General features: G+C 46.2%; 1 protein-coding gene across 1 annotated transcript in view; it reads left to right on the forward strand.

Annotated features, from left to right (window-relative positions):
* Positions 1-402: 402 nt before the first annotated feature.
* SCRN1 (secernin 1) overlaps positions 403-12120 on the forward strand; it is a gene marked incomplete at both ends in the record, with an annotated part of 36219 nt that continues 24501 nt past the window's right edge. The window contains 2 exons of the mRNA XM_080932458.1: positions 403-561; positions 10752-10933. Coding sequence (XP_080788584.1) covers positions 403-561; positions 10752-10933 — 341 coding nt within the window. The remainder of the gene's footprint in view (positions 562-10751; positions 10934-12120) is intronic.

Consider the following 12120-nt stretch of genomic DNA (forward strand, 5'->3'; position numbering starts at 1 on the left):
TGGTATCAATCCCCTGTGAATACCAAAGGATGCCATTTATTCATGTCATTGTGGTGTGTGTGTGTGTGTGTGTGTGTGTGTGTGTGCGGTGTATTGTGATATCAGCAACAGCAACCTCTTTTCCTCTCTCCTATGTCACTGCCCCCCTTTGACTGCCACTATGGCCAGCTGCTAATTTGGGTTTCCTTAACCCAGGAAGGACTGAGCCTGTGCGGTCTCCACAACTGTCCAGTTCTACATCAGCATCTCCAGACTGATGCTAGCGGGTACTGTTCTGAGTTAACCACACGCGGTTCACTAGTTAGCCCGCATCGGCGGCTGCTGTGTGAGTCAAGCACCAATAGCTGACGTGCGTCCTGTCTAACCTGCTGCCGTGTCCCTCGCTGCTGTTCTTGTTACAGGATGTCTGGCGCTCCTCCAAGTTACTCTTTTGTGGCTTTGCCACCTCGAGCCAAGGATGGTTTGGTGGTATTTGGGAAAAATTCAGCTCGGCCCCGAGATGAAGTACAGGAGGTTGTGTATTTCCCAGCCATTGAGCATGAAGCCGAGAGCAAAGTTGAGGTAAGTGGTAAGATGTGGTCCCTTTGTTCCTTCCAGTGTCTTCTTCCGGCTTCATCTCTAACCACAGACTTCTTCCCTGGAAGCCTGCTTACCTTTCAGCTGGTCCTGCCATTTTGACTTCTTCTGTCTTTTCATGCAGATGTGCTCAGAGCCTTAACAACAAGGGCACCTGGAGAATTCCGTATTCACAATTGTCTTATGGTTAAGGAAGACACTTAACATAATTCCACAGGCAAATCTGGAAAATAAGAGAGATCCATCCAAGTCTATCTTGCCTTCTTACTCTTTTCTCTCCATAAGAAACCTTGAATGCAGGGCCTCCTGGGTGCTGGGATTATGGGGTTACATGAGTCCACCACTACAGCTGGGCTAACCCTAACCCTCTTCTGACTTCTACGGCACCAGGGTCACATATGATACACAAGCACACGATGGCAAAACACCCGTGTGCGTAAAATAAAAATGAACCTAAAATTTATCTTTTATATCACCATTTAATAAAATCAACATCTCGCCCATCTCATGCTAGTTAAGGACATGAATCCTGAAGTTTCTAAGCACACGGGATCCTGAAGTTTGCTTAGAAACACCCACGAGGGTGTTAAAATGGCCTCTTGCCTTGTTTGCTAATGCCTCCTCCATGATGCCTGGCCTTGTTTGTCCACCTGTCCTTCTGTCTCCCCAGCCATCCTTCCTCTCCCCTGCAGTCTTCCCCATTTACCTGTCCCTGGGCTTAGGATGCTATGAAGAAGAAATGGGTTCCACAGCACAAAATTCTCAGTTCTAAATTTACACTGAACATCTCTGTGTATGCATAATGTCTGCAGACACACATTTATTCTTATATGGGCAGACTTTCTATTTAGGAAAGCATTGTACCAACATTAGAATACTGTTTCATTAAAAAATGAGTTTTTAGTAAAGTCCATACTTATATGTGGTTCATACCTATATTTATTTATATTAACAATGAATGTTAATAGCAAAGTTAGATTCAACACCTAATACATCCTGAAAGGATCTAGTGCTGCTTGATAATGAATCTCAGTCTCCGGAACTTTGCTGTTTCTGGTTTCCCTGGTTTATTTTTTGAAGACCCATTTTCATTTATGTGCATTTTTTAAACGTGGAGTACTTGCAAGGCACAGTAGCCTCAGTGAGGCTATTTAACCTCCATGATTTGGGATGAGCTTTTGGTAAATTGTTTCTCTTCCTTCCCCAGAGAAAATATTTATGAGAAGAGCAGACATTTTTAAAAAATGGATGGTAACTCGTGTATTGTTAGGAAATTTGTTTAGATGGAGATCGTAATTTCTGTTAGGTGTGTGGATGCAAAAAACACAGCTCTCATCTTAAAGGGAACAAGAGACAGTTTATCCTGGAGCCAAAAATCTGAATGACATGACCCGGGAAGCCCCAAATTCCATGTTCCAATGTTTTATAGTTTCATGAAGTTTTATAGTTTCACATAAAAAAGAAAGTCATGAATCAAGGCAAGTTTAAAATACATTGGTGGGTGCATCAGAGAGGTGCTTGCAGCAAGATGGAGAAGCTTTTCTGTAGTCTCAGGATGCTATGTGATGACATTCTTAACTTTTGGATTGGTGGAAGCTAGGGGCCTGCTAAGCTAATAGAGTCTAAAAGGTAGCTATGGGTTATTTACAAGATGTTAGTTCCAACTCAGAGGTGGGCAAGAGATGGCTGTTCTGGAAGGCAAGAACTAGCCCAAGATCAGGTAATTAGTCTCTGGATCTGCAACATTCCAACCTCTCCACAGTGCTGAAGTTCTCATAGTCAGTTAATCTCTGCAGACATAGCTTCATTCCAGGAATTCTCTTTAGCAGGTGTGTGTGTGTGTGTGTGTGTGTGTGTGTGTGTGTGTGTGTGTGTGTAGAAGTATGAATTTTAATTTTGTAGGTAATTTTTTACAACAGGTGAACACGGTTCATTGCAGCATTAGACTAACTGGACAGAGTTTCATGGCCACTGACTTTCATGTCTTTGTGTTTCCTTCTCTGCAGCTGTAAGACCAAGGCCAGCTCTGAGTTGTCATGGCTTTGACAGCACGTCCTAGTTGAGGGCTTCTTGCTGGCATGCTTCCCTTCCCAAACCCAGTCCTGAGGCCAGGCTTCCACACCGACAATCCCAGAGATCTGTCACAGTTTCAGGGAAATGCCAGACAGTTCTGAAATGCGACCAAGAGTGTTCCTCTGTGCCCTTAGTACCTTCTTTAGAACCCTTGATAAGTCAAATAGCAGATGTGACTCTGGGCTAAAACCAGCCCCTGCCCTAAGCCTCGGGATCAGGATAATGCTGCTTTCCAGAGGCAAGCCTCTTCGTGTCCTTTCACAAGCAGGCCAGCCTGTCTCCATCCTTTTCTCTCCTGCCCCTAGAGTCGGGCTGACTCATCAGCTCTTTCACAAAGGTCCTCCCTGGTGGTGTCAGGGCTATCGTCCCTATCTGAGTACAGTAGGGTAGATACAATGGTTGCATTTCACAAGCTGAAATGCCTATTGTGTGAGTCTGCGTTGGCCTTTCTCTGGGTGATGTCCAGAAATAGCGTGCTCTGGAGCGTGGGTGGCGTAGGCACCCATGAAGCTGGGCTTGGCTTTCAGTTTTCATCCAGACCCATAGGACAGTGGAGGGCTTGCTCTACACAGGGGTGGTGTCTGTCATTGTATGGGGTTTACTGAAGGCCTATTTTCTCTGCCCCCCCTTCAGGTGTCCCCCTGAAACCACGTAAAAGAATGAGACCTCAGGAAAGGCAAGTGTTGACAGGCAACGGAAAGTGTCCTATTCTTGTGGCTTTGGCACCAGAAGTCACACTTACTGGCAGACTGTTTAATGGAAGGCAGGGGAGGTAGGGCTGTGGAACAAGCTGTTCATTCCTTTCCTTAGATTCTTCTAAGTGGTGTAAACTTTTCTTTTGTGTGTGCGTGTATTCATGTGTATGCAGTGTGTGTGTGTGTGTGTGTGTGTGTGTGCGAGTGTGTGTGCACATGTGTATGTGTGTATGCATGTGCACATGTGTATGTGTGTGCATGTACACATGTGTATGTATGTGTATGTGTGTACATGTGCACATGTGTATGTGTGTGCATGTGCACATGTGTATGTATATGTGTGCATGTGCACATGTGTATGCGTGTGCATGTGCACATGTGTATGTGTGTGCATGTGCATATGTGTATGTGTGTGTATGTGCACACGTGTATGTGTGTGAATGTGCACATGTGTATGTGTGTGTATGTGTGTACATGTGCACATGCATATGTGTGTGCATGTGCACATGTGTATGTATGTATATTTGTGTACATGTGCACATTCGTATGTGTGTGCATGTGCACATGTGTTTGTATGTGTATGTGTGTACATGTGTATGTGTGTGCATGTGCACATGTGGACACTTGGGGTTGGTGTCAGGTGCTTCCACTTAAGTGTTGGAGACAGGGTTTCTCACTGAACCTGGAGCCTACCAGTTGGACAAGACTAGCAGGCGTCCCCTTGTTTCTCCCTCACCAGTATTGGTGTTACACGTGTGCTCTGTTGCAGAGACTTTCCCTGGTGCTGAGGATAGACTCACATCCTCACACTTGAGAGGCAAACAATGTTCTGAGACCTCTCCCTACCCTCTGACCTTTTTGCTCTCCTCGCTGCTTGTTTTACTGTAGATTTAATTAGGAATTTTGTCTTGGGGCACTCTCTTGTCTCGATCTGTTTTCCTTGCTGGGGGTTGGGAGGAGCCTCTGTAGCTCACTTCTGCCTCTTCTTCCCCTTACTGATTCTAGCATAGTTGCCAAGGTCCATGGATTTTATTTATAAAACACAACTTCTTCAGAGCCTAAGTTCTAGATGGCTGGCTGCGGAGAGTCTAGCTAATCCCATCTGTTGTGAGTGGCCCTTGTTTTGTGAGATTCACTTTCCCACTGGCACAGTGAAGAAACAAGCTGTGTGAGTTTGTGATGTTCACTCCTTCCCAGCTCTGCTCCATCCTCAGAAGTGCTTGTGATTAGCTGTGTCTAACTGACAGTGAGGCAGAGGGTCCTTGTCAGGTCAGGGCTCCTGTGGCCTGTGACAAAGAGGACTCTGGAGACACGGGTTACAGGCTCCTGGAGGCTCCCCTATGGGGTGGATTTGGGGCACTCGGAAGGAGTTGATTCAACCCATCTGGCCACTTGGGGATCCCGTTCCTTCCTCACCATGTTAATTTGGCCTGCACAGTGTCGGGTTGGCTGCATGGATTTTTAATTCCCACAAACACCATCTGGTCCTTCTGATTCAGTGTGGGACACACTTACCATTCAGCCCTTTCTGAGCCCTTGCAGTTCTGGGCTGTGGTGTGACACAGAAGCTTCTGTCACTCCGCTGAGGGGGTCTTCTTGAACCTTGGACATATGAGGAACATAGGGTTTTCTGTTCTCAGTTCTACATGAAATCTCTGCTGCTCAGACCACTTTAAGATGACTTCAAATGTCCCACACTTGGCCAGGTCAGCTAGATGCATTCTCTCTTATACTCTCTGAGACCTTTCTTCTCTCTCTCTCTCTCTCTCTCTCTCTCTCTCTCTGAAAAAAATTCATTGACAGGTCTGGAGAGATAACTCAGAGTTACGCACTTGCTGCTCTAATAGAGGACCTGGGTTCAGTTCCCAGCACCCACATGATGGCTTACAACCATCTATAACTCCAGTGGCAGGGGATCGGACACCTTCTGCTGGCACATACATGCCTGTGGACAAAAGAGTCATGCACATTAAATAAAAATAAATCCTTAGAAAAAGCTCTTTGATGATTACTAAGTCCAACCTTAGGATGTGTTAATATGCTAGGCAACAGAGACATCTTTACTAATGGAACTGACATCCTCGCTGAGGGAGGCAACATCTGTGTAAATTGCACATATAATTAAAACATCACTTATACGGAACAGAATAGGGACCATGGTAAAGCTGGTCACAAGGTACCTGTGTGTATGAAAGGCCACTGTGACATGTCCTGAAGTCATCCTGATGGTGTTCACCCTCTTTGCATGTTCCTTCTTCCCAGTCACAGAGCAGGGACTGGCCTCCATGATGTCATCCAATAGTCATCCATATGATGTAAATGCTCTTGAGGCAGGACAGAAATGAAAAACTAAAGGCAATATGGGGAGGGATTCTAGTTGAAGCCTCTTGCCAACCGAAAGTCAGAAATTCCAGTGTAATTGATGTAATTCGCTGTAAAGGCAGTCTACATGGCGACAATACTCCACATATGGATACATTTCAAATATACAGATAAGATAGCAATGGGTCATGTTTGAGGACCACAATAGTTAATATCAATTCTCAAACTTGAAAGGATCTAGAATCACCCAGGAGACAACCATCTGCCCATGCCTGTGAGGAAATATCTAGAGAGTACCTAGGTTGGGTTAGCCTCTGACCATGCCTGTGAGAGAATACCTAGGTTGGGTTAGCCGCTTGCGAGAGAGTATCTAAGTTCATTTAGCCTCTGACCATGGATTATCTGCATTGGGTTAGCCTCTGACTATGCCTGTGACAGGTTATCTGGATTAGATGAGTGGGCAGAATGCCCCAGGTCTGCGGTTCTCTGATTTCCAACTGTGGACGCAGTGTAAGCAGTGGCCTCTGGCGTCTGAACCAGGACTTTCCTGCTGGGACGGACTGGACCTTATAACTGTGAGTCCAGATAAACCCTTTGTTTATTTGTCTCCAAAGTTGCTTTTTTGTCAGGATACAAAGTTGCTTTTGTTGGTCAGGATACTCTGTCACAGGGATGAAAAACTAAGGCAAAGAGCAAGATGAACACCTCTGGCTTGAGCAAAGCTGTTCCTCTGCGGCCCACTGCAATCTGCGGTTTCCAGGGACGCGCAGTGCCGGTGTCTCTTAGCCTCCTTGAGCGGCTCATGAGATCGGGTTTTACCTTTCAGGCTGACATCCTCTGCTACACACCCGAGACACCCTATAATCCCACTTAGAGGAAATAGGAAGGAAACAAATGCTTCTTAGCAGCCTTTTGAGATGCACCTTGACAGCAACACAGTGCTCCATCTGGCTCCTGATGTAGGAGTCTCCCTGGAGAATCTAAACCCCACACTTGAGTATGTCTTCAGTTCTCCACGAGCACTTCTATACTAACCTCTTAAGTCTCTGCTAAGATCTCTCCATTAACTCCAGCTCTGCTGTAACCTGATTTGTCCTGAAATTCTTTTCCGTCCTCAAATCAAGAAATCCCCTGCATAGAGGTCACTGGAAAGAACTCCCTGGGTCTCTGGCCCATGCCCCACTGCTGCTGGCTCTGTCTCTGAGAGTCCTGGGTGCTCTGTAAATAGTTGGAAACAAGTGTGTAAAAATCAACCGAGGACAAACTAATAAAATCATTTTATATTTTGACTTTTCGTCTGTCTCAAAAAAAAAAAAAAGCAATGACTCTGTGTAATTAAGATGTCATGGCTCCCTCCAGACGCACTCATTCTTTTCAAGATAAAATTTGTCACTGTGTGTGTGTTTGGGGAAGGAGTTGTGAGGAGTCTGGGCCAGTGCCTGAGTTAGTCAGGCTTTAATCAGCAAAAAGCTGCTCCAGGTAGGTAAGCTTTCCAGGGAAGAGATCTATTCTTGCTCCCAGTTTGGCCTTCCAGTTGTGACTGTTGGGTCTGTGGGAAGGCATCCCATCAAGGCGAAAGTGTATGGTTGAGAAACACCTACATCAAGACCCAGGGATCAAGGTAGAAAGAGGCCAGAGTCTATAGTCACCCTGAGAACACCTCTGAGGATCCAAAGCTCTTACAAGGTTGCACTGCTTAGGGACTCCATGACAAGTTTGGAAGCTCTTGCTACAAAATGTCAACTCCTCTTCTGGACCCACAAGCACCAAAAGCAGAAGAGAGACCTTTGCCTTGTTTTCATATCTGCCTTTTTACTTTGTGTCAGATGCCTGCCTAGGAGGAGAGAGACCTTTGTCTTGGTCTCTCTGTCTTTCCACTTGGTGTCAGATTCCAATGCACATTGGCCTGGCCTGTCAGTCACTCCAGGTGTGTCTGTCGGTGGGGGTGCCACCAACAGCCCCAGCTCAGGTACTGCTGGTACTGGACTCTGCCATACAAAGGAGTTTCAGGATGAGCCAGAGTAAGGCAGAGTTAGGAAGTTTAGTAGGCATTTGGGCAGGGATTTGTCCAGGAAATGGGTAGGTAGTGCCTAGTGGCCACAGAGAACACAGGGAGACATTAGATGCTCTGGAACTGGAGTTACAAACAGGTGTGGGCTGGTGGTGAGCCACGATGTGGGTGCTGGGAATTGAGTCCGGGGCCTTTGGAAGAGAGGCGGGTGCTCTTAACCGCAGAGCTGCTTCTACCCTCTCATTTGTCATCTTGCAAATTCTTGTTTGAGATGCATCTTGGAATGTACACAGGTAATTTTGGCCTTACCAGTTATGTTGAAGTTTCTGGGCTCTCACAAGGCAAATCAATCCCAGAGTGAGGGGCTTTTCCCATTCTCCTCTCTATCTAAGTTTCTCTGCCTTTCTATTTTGCCTAGTGCTGCTTAGCCTATCTTAATTCCTGACAAGGATGAGTGCACAGAGGCCATTTATTGTCTTAAACCTGCAGTCACTTTGAATTCCAGGAACAGCAGCACTTCACTGGATGGCCACCTCCCAGAAGAAGGCAGTGCTGAAGCCTTGGACAGAAGTGATCATTTCCTGAGAACCAACTTGTCCCATAAGCAACAAGGCTTTCCTAGAGCACCATCCAGAATCAGCTCAGACAGTGACCAGCAGACTGTACCTCGACTTTGTGTGTACCCTATGCTCATGTACCCGGACCATCTCCCTCTTCCTTCCCTAGAGCTCATCACTGGTAACCTGAAGACAAAGTTAGGTCACTGCACTCTTCCTGATGCCTACTAGCTCCCTGTCATTCTCTTTCACCGTGGCTGCTCTTTCTAATTGGCACATTGCATAGGCAGCCTAGTCTGCTGGGGGGCCTGGCACTGGGGACACTACCCTAAGTGTCTGGTGACAGATCCACCATCTCCCAGTAAAACCACTCTGGGGATCAAGCTTTAAACACATGGGTACCAGGGGACATTCCGCATGAAGCCATGGTGATACAGAACTGCTTGTTTTGTGCACTGTAGTAAATACATTTTGAAGATGGAGATTTCAGTTCCATTTAGAGAGGCATGGAGAGATATAGTTGTGAGCCCTGCTGGGTCAGCTTTTTGTTCTGCAAGAATTCTTTACAAAAAAAAAAAAAAAGGTTTTCAGCAAGTCAATCAGGGAAAACATTTCAAGAGTGTTTTATTGTCAGTTGAATACACACACATGAATACACCTTAAGGGTTTCTTGGCAACCTCTGGGATTAATTAACTTTCAGTTTCCAAAGATGTATCAGGCGAAATAATAATTATCCCAGTGCTGAGAAACACCTGGTGCAGAGGCTGAAGCCATGGCTGCAGCAATGGAGTGCGGGTACCGCCTGTGTTTCTAGACCAGACAGATCTAGGGACCACAGGGAGTCAGTGCAGAATGACTATATGGGCTGCAGCTATCTCAGGCTGTCTCAGGCTGTCTCAGGCTGTCTCAGACTGTCTCAGGCTGTCTAAGACTGTCTCAGGCTGTCTAAGACTGTCTCAGGCTGTCTCAGGCTGTCTCAGGCTGTCTCAGGCTGTCTCAGACGGTCTCAGGCTGTCTAAGACTGTCTCAGGCTGTCTCAGGCTGTCTCAGGCTGTCTAAAACTGTCTCAGGCTGTCTAAGACTGTCTCAGGCTGTCTCAGACTGTCTCAGGCTGTCTAAGACTGTCGCAGGCTGTCTCAGGCTGTCTCAGGCTGTCTAAAACTGTCTCAGGCTGTCTAAGACTGTCTCAGGCTGTCTCAGGCTGTCTCAGGCTGTCTCAGGCTGTTTCAGGCTGTCTTAGGCTGTCTCAGGCTGTCTCAGGCTGTCTAAGACTGTCTCAGGCTGTCTCAAGCTATCTCAGGGTGTCTCAGGCTGTCTCAGGCTGCCTTGGATCCAGTGCTTTCAGCCTCCCAATTTGAAATGTAGATGGAGCCCAAAGCTATCTTAGTGCTTCCACACCACAGACACCATACAAAGGGCACATTATGGGCTTACAGAAGGCAATCATGAGGCTCTATGGATAACTGAGTGCCACAGCCCAGTACCCTGAGTGGAGGTATAGGATGGAGTGTGGCATGATGCGGGAAGAGGGAAGGAATGTTTTTTCACATCCAGTGACCCCCACCATGGTCTCATGCCCCTTCTCACTTCTGTTGGACCAACTCTATTGTGTTCTCCTTTTTGTGCAACTCTTTGAAGAAAAGATGCTTTATTTTTGTTGCTGTTTTGCTTATTAATTTACTTACTGAAGCAGAGTCTCGCATAGCCCAAGCTGGCCTTGAACTTACAATGTAGCCAAGGCTGGCTTTGAACTTCAGATCCTCTCCCTCCACCTCCCAAGTGCCACTTACCCATCGAGCCCATGGCAGAAGGATACCTTACAAGTTGTTGATTAGGGTCAGGTTCTTGGAGTAGTGGGAACTGTGGCTCTGTCAATGGTGAAGGACACCTCTCCAGAAAGTTTTTCTGTTGGTGGCTTCACTAGTAGGCAGGAGATCGAGTGTGTGAGAGGAATCCTTGTCACAGGGAAACACAATGGTAGCACGGTTCCAAGCTCCCCTTAACTACACTTCGGAGAGCATAGGTTGTCAAATGTTCCACAAATCCCAGGGAGGGATTGTCTTAAGGGGCCCAGAAGTCCTGTTTCAGTTTGCTTTAGACAAAGCATCTGCTTACCTGCTTTCTGGGCCAGGTTTCTGGGTAAAGTTTCATTTGAAGCTAGAGATCCGTGATTTCTATCTAGAAAGCTTGAAAACCACTGAGATAGCTGGGGTTTTGAATGTGAGGAGGAGGTTTTTCTAGGGGCCACATGGGTCTGTGAGCAGAGAAGGGAGGTACAGTGGTCAGCTCGACACCTGGCTGAGGGTGATGCTGTGGGAGAGAGCAAATCTCCCTAAATAAAGCACAGTGGTGCCCACCACAGGAGCCCTGGGCTGCCCCGGGGTATCTGGAGGCTGTATTTCAGGTCTTTTGCTCTCTGCTCTGTAACTAATACGATGGTTCAACGTAGGTACCAAGGTGGAAACTAAGAGGTTTCTGACAGATGACAGCACCTTCTTGCTCGTTTTCTTTTGCAGTGCACTTACATCTCAATTGACCAAGTTCCCAGGACCCACGCCATAGTGATAAGCAGACCTGCCTGGCTCTGGGGGGCTGAAATGGGAGCCAATGAACATGGAGTCTGCATAGCCAATGAAGCCATCAATGCCAGAGAACCGGCTGCTGAGACGGAAGCCTTACTGGGGATGGATCTGGTCAGGTACAGAATGGTGATTCTTTAAAACAGCTGTCAATGGAAGTGGGGGCTAATGCTTTCCTGTTCCTGGTGTACTGTAAGAAGTTATATTTAATAGAATTCTAAAATGATGGGGGGAGAAAGAAGAGATAGTAACAAACTATTATTTGCCAATAAAAAATAATTAAATACTGCTGTGTGTTACTTATAGGATCTTGAGAGCTTGATAAATGCTAAGTGAAAGACATCGGGTACAAAAGCCACTTGAGTGAGTCATAGAAGTTACAGAGGCAGAAAGCAGAGAAATGCTTCTCTGGGGTTGGGATAGGGTTTGGGGAGTGGGTAGGAAGGTGTCTTTGTGGATAATAAAAATGTTTTGGGTTTAGGCTGTGGTAGTGGTTATACAACTTTTTGATTTAAACTGTTTTAATAGAGACCCTGAAAATGAACAATGATATCTTTAAAACATGTCTTAAAAATTCCTCACTTATAAGCTCATGTTTTGCACCATTATAAATAATATTTTAAATAGAGTTCTAGAGTTAGAAATTATAATAACATAAAAGAAAACAATAAATATAATGCATAAAATATTAAAAGAACAAAGAACACAGATGGAGCACTCCCTCTTCTGTCCGCCCCTTGGTGGTCTTTCCCCCTCTATTCTCAAATACACGGACCAGAAGACCCTAGATGTGGAGCTGGGATCTTGGTATCTGCTTACCCCTGTGGCACAGGTACAGGGGAGTGGGCCTGGCACATGAGGGTGATAGGTAGCTGAGTGCTGAGTGGATGAGGAGAACAGAGTGTGGGAGAGGACAGGACGCCTCTGAAATGGAATCGTAATGAAGGAAGGAAAGAAGGAAGGAAGGAAGGAAGGAAGGAAGGAAGGGAGGAAGGAAGATGGGGCTGGGGGTGTGGCTTTCAGGGGGAGTAGATAGAGGGCGTGACTTTCAGGGGGAGTGGATGGAAAGACCTAGTAATGTTCTCTGTGCTAAGTCTCTTCTGGCTTTCAATAAGGGGCCTATCCTTCCTAAAGCTAATTTCCTAAGAAAAATAGTTGAGGTTTGGACAATTTTTTTGTCTAGAGAAAAATTGCTCATTTACCCAGAAGCTCCTATGACCCATGGCTTCTGCCAACCCCAAGTAGATCTGCTAGGGACAGCCCTGGGGAAGCGTTTCTGGGTCATGTTCTTTTCTTTTGTTGTTTT

The sequence above is a fragment of the Micromys minutus genome (genome assembly GCF_963924665.1).
Source record: "Micromys minutus genome assembly, chromosome: 18".
Classification (NCBI taxonomy): Eukaryota; Metazoa; Chordata; class Mammalia; order Rodentia; family Muridae; genus Micromys; species Micromys minutus.